At 36.0% G+C, this 22,700-nt stretch overlaps 1 protein-coding gene across 3 annotated transcripts; it reads left to right on the top strand.

Moving 5' to 3' along the window:
• Positions 1-352: 352 nt before the first annotated feature.
• On the top strand, positions 353-21,719 carry LOC138323250 (5'(3')-deoxyribonucleotidase, mitochondrial-like). 3 transcript variants are annotated; one of them, XM_069267685.1, is made up of 6 exons: positions 353-572; positions 5,609-5,825; positions 6,545-6,645; positions 8,633-8,693; positions 9,377-9,491; positions 19,526-21,719. In XM_069267685.1, the coding sequence occupies exons 2-6, from the start codon at positions 5,622-5,624 to the stop codon at positions 19,669-19,671; spliced, it is 627 nt and encodes a 208-aa protein (XP_069123786.1). In that variant the 5' UTR covers positions 353-572; positions 5,609-5,621; the 3' UTR covers positions 19,672-21,719. The 3 variants fall into 3 exon arrangements, with proteins under 3 accessions (XP_069123786.1, XP_069123784.1, XP_069123785.1); XM_069267683.1 differs by lacking the exon at positions 353-572 and adding an exon at positions 1,657-1,693; XM_069267684.1 differs by lacking the exon at positions 353-572 and adding an exon at positions 1,696-1,728.
• Positions 21,720-22,700: the final 981 nt, after the last annotated feature.

Below are 22,700 nucleotides of genomic sequence, written 5' to 3' on the forward strand. Positions count from 1 at the left end.
CTGGAACACTGCTAAAGGATTTATAATCCTGTGAAGTAAATCGGTAACCTGATGTATTCACTGTATATAGAGAGGAGAGGTGACCTGATGTAGTCACAGTACATAGAGGAGACCTGATGCAGTCACAGTATAGAGAGGGGAGAGGTGACCTGGTGTAGTCACGGTATAAAGAGGGGAGAGGTGACCTGATGCAGTCACTGTATATAGAGGGGAGGTGACCTGATGTAGTCACAGTACAAAGAGGGGAGATGTGACCTGGTGTAGTCACAGTACAAAGAGGGGAGAGGTGACCTGATGTAGTCACTGTATATAGAGGGGAGGTGACCTGATGTAGTCACAGTACAAAGAGGGGAGGGGTGACCTGATGTAGTGACTGTATATGGAGGGGAGGTGACCTGATGTAGTCACAGTACATAGAGGTGACCTGATGTAGTCACTGTATATAGAGGGAAGAGGTGACCTGATGTATTCACAGTACAAAGAGGGGAGAGGTGACCTGATGTAGTCACAGTACAAAATAGAGAAAGGAAGATAAAAAAAAGATGTGACCTGCCTTGTGGAATCAAATAATTGTAAGTCATGGTGAAGGATTAGCTACTGTTAGAAGGTGATATCTTTTCCGCTACAACAGTAACAGAAGGTGATATCTTTTCCGCTACAACAGTAGCTAGGTGAAGGATGTGATAGGATATATTTGAGAGACGTAGAACGAGAGGAGATATCGTCGAATATTAATTCGCCAAAAAGATACATGATACATGGGAAGATAGACCTATTGTGATTACATTACCGCATTACTTACGAGGAAGTATTCTGATTCACATATATTGAACAGTAACAGTTACTGCAAGTGGATCTTCTGACTGTCTGTAGTTTTCATAAAATTATGACTACTATGAGGTAGATTGATACAATGATATATAATGGGAACATGATACAAGTGGCGGGCAATCCCCAAACAACTTGTACTATCACCTTAATGTAAATGATTATATAAACCTATTCAGAATTTGGTCTATTGGCTGAACGAGTTACACCTACCGGCCTCACTAAGGAGTCACTTAGGAACAAACTTGTTGTTGTCTTCCAATATGTGTTTTAGCTGAGTCTTAAACATTGACTTGGCGTTTACTACCTCGTATGGTAATGCACAGTGGTTGACGACTCTATTGGAGAAGGCAGTTCCTCGGGTTTGAGTATGGTCGATCTTCTGACTGTCTGACAAGTTACGTTTTCGTTTATTGGCGACAAAATTTTTAATCCCTCTTTTAGCTCTCCGTTGGCAATGGTGTTTACAGTGCGGTCGTACCAGGGATTTGTAAAGAGTTTTAAAACACTAAAACATGGCGATAATTTTCATTTTTAATCTCGTCAACAAATACATACAACAGGGAAATTCTATAACTCTAACTGATCAATTCATAAATAGCAGAAATTCACCTGTGTGACGATAAAAAATCACAATCCAGGGCACCCGCCATTGCTGTTGATGGCAGCTGTGGTTTAAAATCTCCTGCAGCTATTTGGTTTGTAGATAAATCGACATTTTTCTCTAAAATAGTCAATTTTAATATCTGTGAGAGTTAATTATATATTTGATTTGAAAGATGTGGTCTATTTTAGTTAACTTATTATTTTTAATCTCTTAAGCGACGCAAGCGGACGCCCAGATCGAAAGTGGAAGTACAATAATGTAAGCACAATATTTAATGCATGATGATGAATTAAGTGAGTTAAACGTCGAGAAATTCAAATATTTCTTCTCATTTGATATCACATTATTTATCAATATCAGCACGTGTACAATAAAGGACTTTGTGAAGTGCTTAACTAGCTGAACGGGTACTGTAATTATAAATGACATCAAAACCATGTCTGCTTTAGTATCGGTTACATAGCAACAATATTGCATTTCTATTCTTATTATATTTATAAATTCTATGTTGGATACATTTAACATATAACATGCTGGAGACATTGACTGTTGAAATGTTTACAAATTCATTTTATTCGCATGTTTAAATTTGCAATACATCATCATGACACATGTAGAAGAACAGAGGTAAATACATTGTAGAGTGAGGGTACTTAATTTCGCACAGTACGTAATTTCGCACACCTGACGATTTTTCGCGATCTTCCTTTAAATGCCAGAACGATTTGCTCTGTTGTTTATGTTGTGACTAAAGGAGGCCTCTCACTGTGATTTTGTCATATTTAGTTAAACTTTTCAGGATAAGTTTGTTTTGAAAAAACGAAATCGAAACAATACGGCCTATCTCAGTAAAGAAATTTATAGAAAATAAACCACTTGACATAAAATAATTCTGGGTGATAAATAACTGATTCACGTACAAATATGTAGAGAAACTATCCTTTTTTAGAATATATCGAAACCCGTATGAAAATCCATCAAATATAAGCGGAAAACAGACATTTTCTGCGGACACGCTATGACTTTCTTGACCTCGTTTACATTGTTTACTATGGGGAGCGGTCGTTTTTCGTAACGAAAATGGCGGCGAAATGTCACTTTTTCATTTAGAAATATAATTGTGTTTTGATGTCATTTCAAGATTGGAACTGTACTTAATCTTCGTTTATGATGTTGTTGGTCCATGAAATGTTTGAAAATAATTATTTTCTCCAAAAACAAGAAAGTTTGAGGGGTGTGCGAAATTACGTCCCCCAAACCCGTTCAACTACAGGTTAACCTCTAGTCCGCTAAACCTGCCTATATTATTAGGCTTTTTTTTTTTTTTTTTTTTTGCCTAATATATATTAGGCAAAAAAAATTAAAAAAAAAAGCCTAATAATATAGGCAGGTTTAGCGGACTAGTTAACCTCAAGTTAATAACAGCTCCCATGCGCAGTGATACGTCTGCGCATATCCGGTTACATACTCGTGTGTTGTGAAGAAGTTGTACATCTGCCGATGTAAGTCCAGCCTTTTTGGTTCGGAATGAAAGTATTTGAAATTCATTAAAATCAATGCCAAAAGTGTGCGAAATTACGTACCCCCACTCTACACATGTACAGGCGTTAGCCAACATATGATTCCTGTTGAGTGGTCCGACCAGGAATCGAACACCCGGTTTGAAAAAACTATGGCACTACCCACTGAGCCAAAGAAACATGCTCCATCAGCTGAGTGACAGAGACTGTATTTAACACTACCGGGTAATATGACTAAAGGCAAGGCCTTAAATGGCGCAGACATACTGGATATGATTCAATAACCATTATTATGCAATGTTAGAAAGTTCAATTTATGGATATAATGGAGCAGAATTTTCTGTTTATTTTTTGTTCATATATTCACACTCTACCCTTTTCCTAATTTATAACCCCCACTTTGAAAAGAAAGAAATTTTATTTCCATAACAGATATTCTGTTTTTGGTCAACTGATTATTATATTGGAAGGTGGTCCAAATCACTTGAACGCTTGCAAATAAAGAGCAAAAGCACTGAGCTTCTGTCAGATGAAGATTACATTCGTCGACTCGGATCATAGTAGCATTTGAATCGCTCGATTATGAGATTGTTTCAAAGCATCACATTCACGCGGATACATAGCTAGGGTAACAAAAAAAATGGAGGTCACAAACTGAAGTTGTCAATATGTAGGATTGAATTTTGAAGATTGTGTTTTTTCTTATATTTTCATGCGTGTGTTATCTTAGAATTGCTTCGCACTTTGGCTGGGCCCTTATGATACATTTTACATTTTTGGATTATTGATTTCAATTTACCATGTTTCTACTAACATGTTCCTGCATATCATGTACATATACACATATGTGTATTTCCACAACATACAAAATGTTATAGTAGTTAGCTGTATAGTTAATACATTAGCGAGACTACATTAATTTGCCTAAGGGCACACTTTGAATATAAAACAATTGTCTTTATGTTGTTATCCCTTCTGTTATATATAAATGTATATATAATATGACTGAAGGTAAGGCCTTAAAGGGCGCAGCCAGATGTTTTAATATGAATCATGCACGGCATAGGAAGAGCGAAGCTCTACTTGTTTATTTTATTTTGTATTTCATGTAGAAGACATAATTTAGAAATAAAAGGACACACTTTAAACTATAGAAGTATATGATGTAATAATTGTCTAGCATAAACTCAAAGAAATGAACTCAAAGATACAGATTTCTCTGTGTCCATTCAAGGCCTGGAGTGCCGCGTATGCGAATCCTATGATTTCGCTCCATTTGTCATGATTCCTTGTGCTCATCTTCGCCTTGGTGGATATTTTGACTGCATTCTAAAGCTTTTAATTTTCAAAGTGTTATTATTATTATTTAAAAAAATAATAAAAAATGTTTAATTACCCCTGTTATGCATTTGCATTACTTAAATATATATTTACTGGGGAGAGCAGTACAGGAGCAACGCACAACCTCCCCATATGTATGAATAAAATGGGGGCCGCAAACTGAAGCTGTCAGTGTGTAGGATTGAATTTTGAAGATTGTGTTTTTTCTTATATTTTCGTGTATCTGTTACCTTTGAAGTGCTTCGCACTTTGTGCCCTTCGGGTTTGAAGGGCTGCGCCCTTATTACCATCATATTCTTGTGTTGTGATCTTTATCTTTCAAGAAAAAGCTCATTACATGTTAAGATCCAGTTGTGTTTGGTAGCTGCCAACCAATCGCTGGTAGGCAATAAGTATGCACACAGCCACTATGGCCAATCAATATCTTGTGTGAGTTTTGAATGCAGATTAGCATCACTTCTCAGAAAACGTTCAGGGGGCATAGTCACACAAAACATATTTCTCTTCTTCCTTCCACCCTAGTCCACTTGTTTAATTAATATGATCGTACAGCATTTTCTTTTAGTCCATTATGGTGTGTCATCAATATTTTGTTTTATTATCCGTCATTATGTAGTTGTAACCAGTTTATCACTCTGCGACTTTAAGCACTAGTCTGACTAGTAATTTTAGGGCCGGACTAGTGCCAATTGTAAAGAACTAGTCCAATTGGACCAGAGGCTCCTCAACCAATTAAAATTGGTAAATACTATATTTACAAGAGCGGTGGTCAATTGCATTTGTCGACACATTTTGAATGCATTCTGTATGCAACTGTTGCTGTCCGGATGTATCATTTTGCTAGAATTTACATTCAAGAATGCATGTGGACTAAATTGGGTAAAAAAATTCAAACTGATCAAGATTGAAGTTTTGAAGCAAAACTGCTGTATATTTCATTTGGACTAGTGGTTACATAGTCGGACTAGTGAAATTTTGGGGTTAATGAAGTATGTACCTGTATGTTTTATATTGAGATTTCACCCAAACTATTTCATCAAGTTATCTTTATTCTTTGCATGCTGTCACTACCATGTACTAGATAAAAGGTACATGTTATAAAATGTGTAATTACAACCAAAGGTCAAAAATGTATCCTAATATTACTGGAAGTGAAAAGTATCATGCAGAGATATAAATAATGTAAATCTTATTAGGTGGACATGACAGAGTGTATAAATAGTTGTCTGTTAGGTTATATTACTCAAATGTAAAACTATATTTTTAATTCAAAATACCTAAATTTATTCTCATTTATTTTGTCTTACTTAAGAAATTTCTCAGGGATGGCTGGTCGACGAACTATTTCCAAGCTTGTTGAAAAGCGATTACGAGTCCTTGTAGACATGGACCAAACCATTGCAGACTTTGAGGGGTATTTCCTCACAATGTACAAAAAGAAATTTCCAGATGAACCTTTTATAAACATGGAGGATCGGCGTACATTTTACTTAGCAGATCAATATGAGAAACTCAAAGAAGGACTAAAGGTATACTTGGAAATTTTAACGATGCTCAGTTAGTGAAAGATAGGAGCCAACATTTGAATTTTAATAAATATTATGTAAGGTACATGTATTAAAAAAAAATCTGTCTTTAAGGAGCATTTTAAATTTATTATCAACATATATATATAGTTAGGTTTTCTTGTTTTGAACCCAACTATTCTTTTATAATTATGCTTATAACAGGTGAAAATGGGTTTGATTGAACATATCAGTTTGAAAAGATTGGTTTTATTTTTCCTATATCTTTGTTTGTTTTATTTTTGCTCCAGTTAACTTTTATGGTAATTTCAACATTTAAAACTATCCAAATGCTTTGAATAAATTTCCAGATATTAACAGTTGAAATGAATGTAGAATTTTCTTTATATGAATAAAACGATTTTGAGTTGGACCAATTTGGTTTTGAAGCATCCTATACGACTGATAATTAAACATATAATGCCCTAGGAGAGGGCTTATATAGACTTAGCCTGTAAACCGATGCTATTGAATTTTATCAATAAAATTGGTTGAAATGAAACAAATGTGTATAAATCGAAGATGCATTTCTTGCCTTAGGTTCTAAATTACTTGGGCATTATGCAGGAGCAGAAATACCTACACTGTACCCATACTTTCTGGTTGTAAAAGATAGGTGAACTGAGGTTGTATATTGTCATTATCGTCACTAACCTTTTTAAAACTACAATAACTTGTTGCAGATAAAAGTGAAATCTATATATGAGTCTGAGGGTTTCTTCCGTGACCTTCCACCTTTACCAGGAGCTTGTGAAGCCATTAAAACTATGGATGCAATGGAAAAGTAAGTATCGATCTGTATGAAACCCATGGATGCAATGGAAAAATAAGTATCGATATGAAACTATGGATGAGATGGAAAGGTAAGTACATGTATCGGTATACAATGTAATAAGTATCGGTATAGTATAAAACTTTGGATGTGATAGAAAGGTAAGTATCCATATAGTATAAAACTATGGATGCGATAGAAAGGTAAGTATCCATATAGTATAAAACTATGGATGCGATAGAAAGGTAAGTATCGGTATAGTGTAAAACTATGGATGCGATAGAAAGGTAAGTATCGGTATAATATAAGACTATGGATGCGATAGAAAGGTAAGTATTGGTATAGTATAAAACTATGGATGCGATAGAAAGGTAAGTATCAGTATAATATAAAACTATGGATGCGATAGAAAGGTAAGTATCGGTATAATATAAAACTATGGATGCGATAGAAAGGTAAGTATCCATATAGTATAAAACTATGGATGCGATAGAAAGGTAAGTATCGGTATAGTGTAAAACTATGGATGCGATAGAAAGGTAAGTATCGGTATAATATAAGACTATGGATGCGATAGAAAGGTAAGTATTGGTATAGTATAAAACTATGGATGCGATAGAAAGGTAAGTATCAGTATAATATAAAACTATGGATGCGATAGAAAGGTAAGTATCGGTATAATATAAAACTATGGATGCGATAGAAAGGTAAGTATCCATATAATATAAAACTATGGATGCGATAGAACGGTAAGTATCGGTATAATATAAGACTATGGATGCGATAGAAAGGTAAGTATAGGTATAGTATAAAACTCTGGATGCGATAGAAAGGTAAGTATCGGTATAATATAAAACTATGGATGCGATAGAAAGGTAAGTATCGGTATAATATAAGACTATGGATGCGATAGAAAGGTAAGTATCGGTAGAGTATAAAACTATAGATGCGATGGAAAGGTAAGTATCCATATAGTATAAAACTTTGGATGCGATGGAAAGGTAAGTATAGGTACATGTATAGCATAAGACTTAGATGTGATGGAAAGGTAAATATTAGTATAGTATATAGCTTTGGATGTGATGGAATGGTAAGTATCGGTATAGTATAAAACTATGGATTTGATGGAAATGTAAGTATCGGTATAGTGATGTAAAAATAAGTATCAGTACATGTATATTATAAAATTATGGATGTGATGGAAAGGTAAGTATAGGTATACTGGTAGTATAAAAAACCATGGATTCCATGTAAGTCTTGGGTATTACTACATTTTGTGACCATGTAGAATCCTGGGGTTCTTTGTACTTCCTGGTACTGGATTTATTAAGACAAGATTTACATAATAGAAGATATACATGTATATAGACAGTAGACATTTCACATCTATAAGCTACAGAATTCACAGCCTTAACATGACTTCATTACCATTACTCACACTTTACCTAAATCCTGTCAATCATTTTATTTTCTAAGATTATGAAATATATCAACCTAATTAAAATGATGTATTTCTGTAATTTCAATATTTCCTATAATAAAAACATACAGAAAACTCAATAAGACCAATCATATTACAGTGCAAAATTTTTGATTCGAAAAGTACCAAAAAGATAATGCGATTACTAATAAAATATACGTATATTTGTTTAATACATTTCAATTTACTAATATATCAAGAAATCTTTTAGGTGATTGTTTTCCATAATCATGTTCATTTATATTAGTATTTGAACTGAGTTCAGTAGTTTGTGTATCTACACTAGAGAGAACAACTAATATGACAAAGTTATCTGTGGAATATTTCTTTTTTTTTGCATAGATTTTTGCTTTTTAAAAATAACTCAGAAAAGTTATGAGATTATTTTATTTTTGTAACAATATTGGGATCATTTTGTTTTGTACAAATAATGTGATCATGTTTTTTGTAGAAATAATGTGAAATATATGATGTGATCATTTTGTTTTGTAGAAGTAATGTGAACATTTTGTTTTGTAGAGTTGATGTGTTTCTATGTACCAGTCCTTTGTTTAAGTACAAGTACTCTGCCAAAGAAAAGGTAGCCATCAAATGTTAATCACAGTTTTCCTTTCTGTTTTATTATCATTTAAAAATTTTGAATTTTGACATTTTTTTACATGATTCAGAATGCACTTCTCTTGAAGTTCAATATTATTTATAATATAATCTTTATTTTCCTTCAAAATAAAAAAAGAGGATAGAGGACGATGCTCCTTGATACATATATTTAAATTATAGTATATATACGTGTATATACGTATACTATGTATTCAACAGTTGATACCTTTGTATAGATTTATCTGACTACCTGGTATGCATATATCTATATATGTATATATATCTATGTCACTGTGTATCATTTATAAATTTGAATTTTGAATATTGACATAATTCAGATTGTACTTATAATTTTCTTGAAATCCAATACTGGCTTTCAATTGAAAAAAAAAAGATTCACAAAGTCTTGGTATAAACAATTGCTACCAAAACATTCTCATAAGATTTAGATTCTTTAAGTGTGTTTCTATCTCAAAGACTGCACCTTACGACTTGATTCCATCACAAAGAATGCAAATTTGATGTTGCCAAAATTAATGAGTTATTCCATAATTATGTGAAATATATAAATGTGACTTCAAAAACTCACTTTTGCTTGCATATAAGCACATGTTTTGTTTGTTAGTTTCAACATATGGGTACCAGTATTAATTTTCCTTGCAGTATGAATGGGTGGAGAATCATTTAGGACCAGACTTTATAGATAAGGTGATTCTGACTCGGGACAAAACCATGATCAATGGTCACCTGCTGATTGATGACCGTCCTGACATCAAAGGTTGGAAGCTTATCTTCCTTGGCATTGTGTAAATTGTATTGTCCTTTGTGTTACTTGTTATTGTCCACTGTGTTACCTGTATTGTCCATTGTGTTACATGTATTGTCCATTGCGATACGAGAATTGTCAATTGCTTTACCTGTATTGTCCTATGTGTTAACTGTATTATCCATTGTGTTACCTTATTTTCCATTGTGTTACTTGAATTGTCCAGTGCGTTACCTGTATTGTCCATTGTGTTACCTGTATTGTCCATTGTGTAAATTGTATCATCTGCTGTGTTACCTGTATTGTCCATTGTGTTACCTGTAGTGTCCATTGTGTTACTCGTATTGTCCATTGCGTTACCTTTATTGTCCATTGCGTTACCTGTATTGTCCATTGTGTTACCTGTATTTTCCATTGTGTTACCTGTATTGTCCACTGCATTACCTGTATTGTCCATTGCGTTACCTGTATTGTCCATTGTGTTACTTGTATTGTCCATTGTGTTTCCTAGCTTTAATGTCCAAAGAGCTGCTTGATTCATTTATTACGTTAAGTATATCATCCATTGTAAAACTTGTATTGTCCATTGTGTTATCTTTATTGTCCATTGTGTTACCTGTTTTGTCCATTGTGTTACCTGTATTGTCCACTGTGTAACCTGTATTGTCCATTGTGTTATCTATATTGTCCATTGTGTTACCTGTATTGTCCACTGTGTTACCTGTATTTTCCACTGTATTACCTGTATTGTCCACTGTGTTACCTGTATTGTCCACTGTGTTACCTGTAGTGTCCATTGTGTTACCTGTATCGTCCACTGTGTTACCTTATTTTCCACTGTATTACCTGTATTGTCCACTGTGTTACCTGTATTGTCCACTGTGTTACCTGTAGTGTCCATTGTGTTGACTGTATTGTCCATTGTGTTACATGTATTGTCCACTGTGTTGTCCATTGTCATGTGTTATCTGTATTGTCCATTGTGTTACCTGTATTGTCCATGTGTACCTGTTTTGTCCATTGTGTTACCTGTATTGTCCACTGTGTTACCTGTATTGTCCACTGTGTTACCTGTATTGTCCACTGTGTTACCTGTATTGTCCATTGTGTTACCTGTATTGTCCACTGTGTTACCTGTATTTTCCACGTGTGTTACCTGTATTGTCCACTGTGTTACCTGTATTGTCCACTGTGTTACCTGTATTGTCCATTGTGTTACCTGTATTGTCCATTGTGTTACCTGTATTGTCCATGTGTTACCTGTATTGTCCATTGTGTTACTGTATTGTCACTGTGTTTTGTTACCTGTATTGTCCATGTGTTACCTGTATTGTCCATTGTGTTACCTGTATTGTCCATTGTGTTACCTGTATTGTGTCCATTGTGTTACCTGTATTGTCCATTGTTTAACTGTATTGTCCATTGTGTTACCTGTATTGTCTATTGTGTTACCTGTATTGTCCATTGTGTTACCTGTATTGTCCATTGTGTTACCTGTATTGTCCATTGTGTTACCTGTATTGTCCATTGTGTTACCTGTATTGTCCATTGTGTTACCTGTATTGTCCATTGTGTTACCTGTATTGTCCATTGTGTTACCTGTATTGTCCATTGTGTTACCTGTATTGTCCACTGTGTTACCTGTATTGTCCACTGTGTTACCTGTATTGTCCACTGTGTTACCTGTATTGTCCATGTGTTACCTGTATTGTCCATTGTGTTACCTGTATTGTCCATTTGTTACCTGTATTGTCCATTGTGTTACCTGTATTGTCCATTGTTTCTGTATTGTCCACTGTGTTACCTGTATTGTCCATTGTGTTACCTGTATTGTCCACTGTGTTACCTGTATTGTCCACTGTGTTACCTGTATTGTCCATTGTGTTACCTGTATTGTCCACTGTGTTACCTGTATTGTCCACTGTGTTACCTGTATTGTCCACTGTGTTACCTGTATTGTCCATTGTGTTACCTGTATTGTCCATTGTGTTACCTGTATTGTCCACTGTGTTACCTGTATTGTCCTACTGTGTTACCTGTATTGTCCACTGTGTTACATGTATTGTCCATTGTGTTACCTGTATTGTCCATTGTGTTACATGTATTGTCCACTGTGTTACCTGTATTGTCTATTGTGTTACCTGTATTGTCCATTGTGTTACCTGTATTGTCCATTGTGTTACCTGTATTGTCCACTGTGTTACTGTATTGTCCACTGTGTTACCTGTATTGTCCATTGTGTTACCTGTATTGTCCATTGTGTTACCTGTATTGTCCATTGTGTTACCTGTATTGTCCACTGTGTTACCTGTATTTCCACTGTGTTACCTGTATTGTCCACTGTGTTACCTGTATTGTCCATTGTGTTACCTGTATTGTCCACTGTGTTACCTGTATTTTCCACTGTGTTACCTGTATTGTCCATTGTGTTACTTATTGTCCATTGTGTTACCTGTATTGTCCACTGTGTTACCTGTATTGTCCATTGTGTTACCTGTATTGTCCACTGTGTTACCTGTATTGTCCATTGTGTTACCTGTATTGTCCATTGTGTTTACCTGTATTGTCCATTGTGTTACCTGTATTGTCCACTGTGTTACTGTATTGTCCATTGTGTTACCTGTATTGTCCATTGTGTTACCTGTATTGTCCACTGTGTTACCTGTATTGTCCATTGTGTTACCTGTATTGTCAGTGTTTACCTGTTTTACCTGTATTGTCCATTGTGTTACCTGTATTGTCCATTGTGTTACCTGTATTGTCCATTGTGTTACCTGTATTGTCCATTGTGTTACCTGTATTGTCCACTTGTGTTACCTGTATTGTCCACTGTGTTACCTGTATTGTCCATTGTGTTACCTGTATTGTCCATTGTGTTACCTGTATTGTCCATTGTGTTACCTGTATTGTCCATGTGTTACCTGTATTGTCCACTGTGTTACCTGTATTGTCCATTGTGTTACCTGTATTGTCCATTGTGTTACCTGTATTGTCCACTGTGTTACCTGTATTGTCCATTGTGTTACCTGTATTGTCCATTGTGTTACCTGTATTGTCCATTGTGTTACCTGTATTGTCCATTGTGTTACCTGTATTGTCCATTGTGTTACCTGTATTGTCCACTGTGTTACCTGTATTGTCCATTGTGTTACCTGTATTGTCCATTGTGTTACCTGTATTGTCATTGTGTTACCTGTATTGTCCATGTGTTACCTGTATTGTCCATTGTGTTACCTGTATTGTCCATTGTGTTACCTGTATTGTCCACTGTGTTACCTGTATTTTCCATTGTGTTACCTGTATTGTCCATTGTGTTACCTGTATTGTCCATTGTGTTACCTGTATTGTCCATTGTGTTACCTGTATTGTCCATTGTGTTACCTGTATTGTCCATTGTGTTACCTGTATTGTCCATGTGTTACCTGTATTGTCCATTGTGTTACCTGTATTGTCCATTGTGTTACCTGTATTGTCCACTGTGTTACCTGTATTGTCCATTGTGTTACCTGTATTGTCCATTGTGTTACCTGTATTGTCCACTGTGTTACCTGTATTGTCCACTGTGTTACCTGTATTTCATGTGTTACCTTGTCCATGTGTTACCTGTATTGTCCATTGTGTTACCTGTATTGTCCATTGTGTTACCTGTATTGTCCACTGTTGTTACCTGTATTGTCCATTGTGTTACCTGTATTGTCCACTGTGTTACCTGTATTGTCCACTGTGTTACCTGTATTGTCCATTGTGTTACCTGTATTGTCCACTGTGTTACCTGTATTGTCCAATTGTGTTACCTTGTATTGTCCTATTTCCTTGTGTTACCTGTATTCCATGTGTTACCTGTATTGTCCATTGTGTTACCTGTATTGTCATTGTGTTACCTGTATTGTCCACTGTGTTACCTGTATTGTCCATTGTGTTACCTGTATTGTCATTGTGTTACCTGTATTGTCCACTGTGTTACCTGTATTGTCCATTGTGTTACCTGTATTGTCATTGTGTTACCTGTATTGTCTATTGTGTTACCTGTATTGTCCACTGTGTTACCTGTATTGTATGTGTTACCTGTATTGTCATTGTGTTACCTGTATTGTCCACTGTGTTACCTGTATTGTCCATTGTGTTACCTGTATTGTCCATTGTGTTACCTGTATTTGTCCTGTATTGTCCATTGTGTTACCTGTATTGTCCACTGTGTTACCTGTATTGTCTTGTGTTACCTGTATGTCTATTGTTTACCTGTAGTGTCCATTGTGTTACCTGTATTGTCCATGTGTTACCTGTATTGTCCATTGTGTTACCTGTATTGTCCACCGTTACCTGTATTGTCCACTGTGTTACCTGTATTGTCCATTGTGTTATATCTTTACCTGTCCAATATGTTACCTGTATTGTTCATTGTGTTACCTGTATTGTCCACTGTGTTACCTGTATTGTCCACTGTGTTACCTGTATTGTCCACTGTGTTACCTGTATTGTCCATTGTGTTATCTATATTGTCCATTGTGTTACCTGTATTGTCCACTGCGTTACCTGTATTGTCCACTGTGTTACCTGTATTGTCCATTGTGTTATATTTATTGTCCACTGTGTTCCTGTATTGTCCACTGTGTTACCTGTATTGTCCATTGTGTTACCTGTATTGTCCTTTATTGTCCATTGTTTTACCTGTATTGTCCATGTGTTTACTGTATTGTCCATTGTGTTACCTGTATTGTCCATTGTGTTACCTGTATTGTCCATTTTTACCTGTATTTTCCACTGTGTTACCTGTATTTTCAAATGTGTTATCAGTATTGTCTATTGTGTTACCTGTATTGTCCACTGTGTTACCTGTATTTTCCACTGTGTTACCTGTATTGTCTACTGTGTTACCTGTATTGTCCACTGTGTTACCTGTATTGTCCATTGTGTTACCTGTATTGTCTATTGTGTTACATGTATCGTCCACTGTGTTACCTGTATTGTCTATTGTGTTACCTGTATTGTCTATTGTGTTACCTGTATTGTACCCATTGTGTTACCTGTATTGTCTATTGTGTTACATGTATTGTCCACTGTGTTACCTGTATTGTCTATTGTGTTACCTGTATTGTCCATTGTGTTACCTGTATTGTCTATTGTGTTACCTGTATTGTCTATTTTGTTACCTTATTGTCCATTGCTGTTACCTGTATTGTCCATTTGTTTACCTGTATTGTCCATTGTGTTACCTGTATTGTCTATTGTGTTACCTGTATTGTCCATTGTGTTACCTGTATTGTCCATTGTGTTACCTGTATTGTCCATTGTGTTACCTGTATTGTCCATTGTGTTACCTGTATTGTCTATTGTGTTACCTGTATTGTCCATTGTGTTATCTGTTTTTAGCTCACCTGGCCCGAAGGGCCGGTGAGCTATTGCCATGGCGCGGCGTCCGTCGTCGTCGTCGTCCGTCGTCCGTCCGTCGTCCGTCCGTCAACATTTCCTTTAAATCGCTACTTGTCCTAGAGTTCTGGATGGATTGTAACCAAATTTGGTCAGAAACTTCCTTAGGGGAAGGGGATCAGATTTTGCATAAATGGTGACCCTGACCCCCCTGGGGCAGGAGGGGCGGGGCCCAATAGGGGTAATAGAGGTAAATCCTATAAAATGCTACTTGTCCTAGAGTTCTGCATGGATTGCAACCAAATTTGGCCAGAAACTTCCTTCGGGGAAGGGGATCAGATTTTGCATAAATGGTGACCCTGACCCCCCTGGGGCAGGAGGGGCGTGGCCCAATAGGGGTAATAGAGGTAAATCCTATAAATCGCTACTAGTCCTAGAGTTCTGCATGGATTGTAACCAAATTTGGCCAGAAACTTCCTTAGGGGAAGGGGATCAGATTTTGCATAAATGGTGACCCTGACCCCCCTGGGGCAGGAGGGGCGGGGCCCAATAGGGGTAATAGAGGTAAATCCTATAAATCGCTACTTGTCCTAGAGTTCTGCATGGATTGCAACCAAATTTGGCCAGAAACTTCCTTAGGGGAAGGGGATCAGATTTTGCATAAATGGTGACCCTGACCCTCCTGGGGCAGGAGGGGCGGGGCCCAATAGGGGTAATAGAGGTAAATCCTATAAATCGCTACTTGTCCTAGAGTTCTGCATGGATTGCAACCAAATTTGGCCAGAAACTTCCTTAGGGGAAGGGGATCAGATTTTGCATAAATGGTGACCCTGACCCCCGTGGGGCAGGAGGGGCGGGGCCCAATAGGGATAATAGAGGTAAATCCTATAAATCGCTACTTATCCTAGCGTTCTGGATGGATTGTAACCAAATTTGGCCAGAAACATCCTTTGGGGAAGGGGAACAGAACTTGTATAAATTTTGGCTCTGACCCCCGGGGGTAGGAGGGGCGGGCCCAATAGGGGAAATAGAGGTAAATCCTATAAATCGCTACTTGTCCTAGAGTTCTGCATTGATTGTAACCATATTTGGCCACAAACATCCTTTGGGGAAGGGAAACAAAACTTGTATAAATTTTGGCTCTGACCCCTTTGGGGGCAGGAGGGGCGGGGCTCAATAGGGGAAATAGAGGTAAATCCTATAAATCGCTACTTGTCCTAGAGTTCTGCATTGATTGTAACCAAATTTGGCCACCACAAACATCCTTTAGGGAAGGGAAACAAAACTTGTATAAATTTTGGCTCTGACCCCCCTGGGGGCAGGAGGGGCGGGGCCCAATAGGGGAAATAGAGGTAAATCCTAAAAATTGCTACTTGTCCTAGAGTTCTGCATGGATTGTAACCAAATTTGGCCAGAAACATCCTTGAGGTTAACAGAATTCGTATACATTTTGGCTTTGACCCCCTGGAGCAGAAAGAGTGGGGCCCAATAGGGGAATTAGAGGTAAATATTCAAATTCCTTTAGAAAAGAAACAATGAAGTTATATTCAGAACATTACATAGCATTACAAACCAGGTGAGCGATACAGGCCCTCTGGGCCTCTTGTTTCCACTGTGTTACCTGTTTTGTCCATTGTGTTACCTGTATTGTCTTTTGTATTACCTGTATTGTCCATTGTGTTACCTGTATTGTCCATTGTGTTACCTGTATTGTCCATTATGTTACCTGTATTGTCTATTTTGTTACCTTTATTGTCCATTGCTTTACCTGTATTGTCCACTGTGTTACCTGTATTTTCCACTGTGTTACCTGTATTGTCCATTGTGTTACCTGTATTGTCCATCATGTTACCTGTATTGTCCATTGTGTTATCTATATTGTCCATTGTGTTACCTTTATTGTCCACTGTGTTACCTGTATTTTCCACTGTGTTTCCTGTATTGTCCACTGTGTTACCTGTATTGTCCACTGTGTTACCTGTAGTGTCCATTGTGTTACCTGTATTGTCCATTGTGTACCATGTATTGTCCACTCTGTTGTCCATTGTGTTACCTGTATTGTGTATTGTGTTACATGTATTGTCCACTGTGTTACCTGTATTGTCTATTGTGTTACCTGTATTGTCTATTGTGTTACATGTATTGTCCATTGTGTTACCTGTATTGTCCACTGTGTTACCTGTATTGTCCACTGTGTTACCTGTAGTGTCCATTGTGTTACCTGTATTGTCCATTGTGTTACATGTATTGTCCACTGTGTTGTCCATTGTGTTACCTGTTTTGTCCATTGTGTTACCTGTATTTTCCACTGTGTTACTTGTATTTTCCACTGTGTTACCTGTATTGTCCATTGTGTTACCTGTATTGTCCATCATGTTACCTGTATTGTCCATTGTGTTACCTGTATTGTCCATTGTGTTACCTGTATTGTCCACTGTGTTACCTGTATTGTCTATTGTGTTATCTATATTGTCCATTGTTTTACCTTTATTGTCCACTGTGTAACCTGTATTTTCCACTGTGTTACCTGTATTGTCCACTGTGTTACCTGTATTGTCCACTGTGTTACCTGTATTGTCCACTGTGTTACCTGTATTGTCCATTGTGTTACCTGTATTGTCCATTGTGTGACATGTAGTGTCCGCTGTGTTGTCCATGGTGTTATCTATATTGTGTATTGTGTTACATGTATTGGCCACTGTGTTACCTGTATTGTCTATTTTGTTACCTGTATTGTCTATTGTGTTACATGTATTGTCCATTGTGTTACCTGTATTGTCTCTTGTGTTACATGAATTGTCCACTGTGTTACCTGTATTGTCTATTGTGTTACCTGTATTGTCCATTGTACTACCTGTATTGTCCATTGTGTTACCTGTATTGTCCACTGCGTTACCTTATTGTCCACTGTGTTACCTGTATTGTCCATTGTGTTATATTTATTGTCCATTATGTTACCTGTATTGTTCATTGTGTTACCTGTATTGTCCACTGTGTTACCTGTATTTTCTACTGTGTTACCTGTATTGTCCATTGTGTTATCTATATTGTCCATTGTGTTACCTGTATTGTCCACTGTGTTACCTGTATTTTCCACTGTGTTACCTGTATTGTCCACTGTGTTACCTGTATTGTCCACTGTGTTATCTGTAGTGTCCATTGTGTTACCTGTATTGTCCATTGTGTTACATGTATTGTCCACTGTGTTGTCCATTGTGTTACCTGTATTGTCCATTGTATTACCTGTAGTGTTCACTGTGTTACCTGTATTGTCTATTGTGTTACATGTATTGTCCATTGTGTTACCTGTATTGTCTATTGTGTTACATGAATTGTCCACTGTGTTACCTGTATTGTCTATTGTGTGTTACCTGTATTGTCCATTGTACTACCTGTATTGTCCATTGTGTTACCTGTATTGTCCATTGTGTTACCTGTATTGTCCACTGTGTTACCTGTATTGTCCATTGTGTTTATATTTATTGTCCATTATGTTACCTGTATTGTTCATTGTGTTACCTGTATTGTCCACTGTGTTACCTGTATTTTCTACTTTGTTACCTGTATTGTCCATTGTGTTATCTATATTGTCCATTGTGTTACCTGTATTGTCCACTGTGTTACCTGTATTTTCCACTGTGTTACCTGTATTGTCCACTGTGTTACCTGTATTGTCCACTGTGTTATCTGTAGTGTCCATTGTGTTACCTGTATTGTCCATTGTGTTACATGTATTGTCCACTGTGTTGTCCATTGTGTTACCTGTATTGTCCATTGTATTACCTGTAGTGTTCACTGTGTTACCTGTATTGTCTATTGTGTTACCTGTATTGTCCATTATGTTTCCTGTATTGTCCATTATGTTACTTGTATTTTCCACTGTTACCTGTATTTTCAACTGTGTTATCAGTATTGTCCATTGTGTTGCCTGTATTTTCCACTGTGTTACCTGTATTTTCAACTGTGTTATCAGTATTGTCTATTGTGTTACCTCTATTGTCCATTGTGTTACCTGTATTGTCTATTGTGTTACCCCTATTGTCTATTGTGTTACATGTATTGTCCACTGTGTTACCTGTATTGTCTATTGTGTTACCTGTATTGTCCATTGTGTTACCTGTAATGTCTATTGTGTTACCTGTATTGTCTATTTTGTTACCTTTATTGTCCATTGCTTTACCTGTATTGTCCATTGTGTTACCTGTATTTTCCACTGTGTTACCTGTATTTTCCACTGTGTTACCTGTATTGTCCATTGTATTACCTGTATTGTCCATTGTGTTACCTGTATTGTCCATTTTGTTACCTGTATTGTCCACTCTGTTACCTGTATTGTCTATTGTGTTACCTGTATTGTCCGTTGTGTTACCTGTTTTTTCCACTGTGTTACCTGTATTGTACATTGTGTTACCTGTATTGTCGGTTGTGTTACCTGTATTTCCATTGTGGCATGTGAGCATATTCTGCCATTGATATTCTGTAATCATGTCTTGACATATTCAAAGGACATATAGGTAAAACTGACAAGAACTAAATTTTTGATAAATGCCTGTGCTATATGAGAGAAAATTCTGATAATTGGATTATTGTAAACCTTTCCATATTTCAGGTGCCTGTGCTCAACTGATATGAAAGAATATTCAAATGTTGAGATTATTGTTAACTTTTCCATATTCCAGGTGCCTGTGCACAGCCAACATGGGAACATATTCTAATGACAGCTTGTCACAACAAACACATGAAGCGTCTAACACAAAATAGATTAGATAACTGGACTGACAACTCATGGCAGCTACTTATTGAGGACCACTTGAAAAGAATCTGATGATAAGGGCAATAGCAACATATTTCAATTAACCATTAAGTTATTTGTATTTATTGTGTGCATCGTAGCATGAATGATAACATAAATAAATGTAACTTAAGTTAAGTAATACATGTATTAAAATGATTCATTTCTTTTCTAGATACATAATAGTAAGATATATGATCTCTCTGAAAACATCTATAGTTAGGATTTAGTCTTTATATACAAGGAACATAACTCCTACAGTCTTGCAGCTGTATCTTCCCAGTGACATAAGATGATCAATAGATGTTGAACTAGATCTTATGGACTAGGCAACTGTGGTCCTAAATCTATAATTTGATTGTAGCCATAATATAAGGCTTTTATTCTATGAAGTGACCTTTAACATACTGTATATGTGTCCTAATCTGGTTCAGAAGTCAATAGACTGTATAGTATTCAGTAACCCGTATAATCTTGTCAGCTATACTTGTTAGTAGACTATAGACCAGTCAGTAGACTATAGACCAGTTAGTAGACTATAGACCAGTTAGTAGGTGATAGACCAGTTAGTAGGCCATAGACCAGTTAGTAGAATATAGACCAGTTAGTAGGCTATAGACCAGTTAGTAGAATATAGACCAGTTAGTAGGCTATAGACCAGTTAGTAGAATATAGACCAGTTAGTAGGCTATAGACAAGTTAGTAGAATATAGACCAGTTAGTAGGCCATAGACCAGTTAGTAGAATATAGACCAGTTAGTAGAATATAGACCAGTTAGTAGGCTATAGACAAGTTAGTAGAATATAGACCAGTTAGTAGGCCATAGACCAGTTAGTAGAATATAGACCAGTTAGTAGGCCATAGACCAGTTAGTAGAATATAGACCAGTTAGTAGAATATAGACCAGTTAGTAGGCCATAGACCAGTTACTAGGCTGTAAACCAGTTAGTAGAATATAGACCAGTTAGTAGAATATAGACCAGTTAGTAGAATATAGACCAGTTAGTAGGCCATAGACCAGTTAGTAGGCTATAAACCAGTTAGTAGAATATAGACCAGTTAGTAGGCCATAGACCAGTTAGTAGAATATAGACCAGTTAGTAGAATATAGACCAGTTAGTAGAATATAGACCAGTTAGTAGGCCATAGACCAGTTACTAGGCTGTAAACCAGTTAGTAGAATATAGACCAGTTAGTAGTCAAAAGCCCACTATAGACTAATAGTCTCTATATATTAGTCAATAGTGGGTCTTTGACTTACCAGCATGCTAAATACCTATGGTCCCATGAGTAAGTTTTATTTAGACATTTTAGCAGTCCAGAAGTATTTTAGTAAGACTTAGACTAGTTACTAGATAAAAGCAGCAAAGATATGGCTCAAAGACTTATCAGTAGCAAAACACACTAATGTGGCATAAAGATAGATTAGCATCACAGCACACTTATGATATGGTTTATACATGTAGACTAACTTGTAGTCTCTGGAGTAGTGAGTTGTCTTTAGATAATTCCCTGTAAAGTATTACCCTTGTCGTTACCATATATATATATTGACATGTCTCTATAGTGAGCTTTTCTATCTCTATAGGTGGCAATTACAGCTACAAATGTAGGTATATATGATCACAATGTGGCGTCTTTTGAGAAAAAACTTTTTGAAAAGTAAACTTTGTTCTCTAGTACCAGTGCCTCTTCTATTATCTACACTACTGCACTCGTGTGACAGCCCTTCTCCACAAAGCCTACCTCATCCTCCTGAAGACTTCCTGAAGTTGTGTTAGTGTTTATCTATAATGCTCAATCTACCCTAGGCTGCAATATGTATTTAATTGTTCTGTACAATTTACATGTGTAAAACTTGTTTCAATTTTACTGTCAAAATCAAATTTGCTATTATAGATATAATATTGTTTGTTTATGACATTCCAAAATCATAAATTGTGTTTTGTGTTGTTTGACAAGAATGCATGTTATATCATTGGATCATATTTATTTTATTCATAACTATAACAAAATTCCACCCCAGCTCACATGTCATTTAGTTTGAATGTTAATTACAAAAGAAATAAAATGTGTATAGAACCAATTTGCATATTTTCTTTCCACAACCTATTCAGAACAATATAGTGACATAAAAGATGCTCCACCGCCGAAGAATGGTATTTTTTCTCTATCAAAAACAGGAGCAGATGAATTACGGAAGTATTTTACTTCAGTTACAAAAGTTAACGTGACGCTACCCAATTTGGAACACTACCCAAAATGAAACACTTTTAAAATTTGTGATACAGAATTTTCAGTTTACAATCTAAACTAACAATAACAGTCCTGAACAAAAATTAAGGTGTTGACTAATAACTGTGACAATTTTAATATGTCATTTTCTTTCCAGTTGCTTATTATCTGTATTTAAAAATGAAAATAATGAAATTTTGAAAAACTCCGGGAAACGACGTCGTGCAACAACCCTAAAAACACCATATATTTTAAAATAAGGAAAATAAATGCTTAATGGAACATTTTTGAAAGACATGTGACTTAAATAAACTAAAAAATGTTTATACTTTCTTTTAATGAAGTCAAACATATTTTATCATGCCTGGGCATTTATTAATCAAACTTTATTAAGGAGGTGTTCCATTTTGGGTACTCAAACCTGCTGAAACACAGGGCTTGACCGGGCATTCTTACAAGCTCTGTATTTATAAATATATGCACTGCTGACAAGTAAACAAATCATGAAAAGAATAATAAAAGCATATATTTGTGGAATTTTAAGAAAAAAATCTGGATTAAACCACAAGTAAGAAAATTTTTACAATTATCTTCAAAAAGTGTTCCAGTGGGTAGCGTCACGTTACTTACTTTACATCATCAACACTTTTGCATTGCAAAGTTTGAGATTCTTATTTTAATTAAAGATAGAAAATATAAAAAATGATTAATCACACCCTGAAAAAATTCCATGGCACTAAGCCCTTTATAGAATTAAGTACTAATTATGAATGCACCGAAAGCAAAATCAATTATATCATATCAATTTTTGTGTTAATTAGACACG

This window comes from Argopecten irradians, chromosome 5, assembly GCF_041381155.1.
Source record: "Argopecten irradians isolate NY chromosome 5, Ai_NY, whole genome shotgun sequence".
Taxonomy (NCBI): domain Eukaryota; kingdom Metazoa; phylum Mollusca; class Bivalvia; order Pectinida; family Pectinidae; genus Argopecten; species Argopecten irradians.

Coding starts and splice junctions, on each gene's coding strand:
- LOC138323250 (XM_069267685.1), top strand. CDS start 5,622: ATGGCTGGTCGACGAACTATTTCCAAGCTTGTTGAAAAGCGATTACGA. Junction 8,694..9,376: donor AGTACTCTGCCAAAGAAAAG/GTAGCCATCAAA, acceptor TTTTCCTTGCAG/TATGAATGGGTGGAGAATCA. Junction 9,492..19,525: donor TGACCGTCCTGACATCAAAG/GTTGGAAGCTTA, acceptor TCCATATTCCAG/GTGCCTGTGCACAGCCAACA.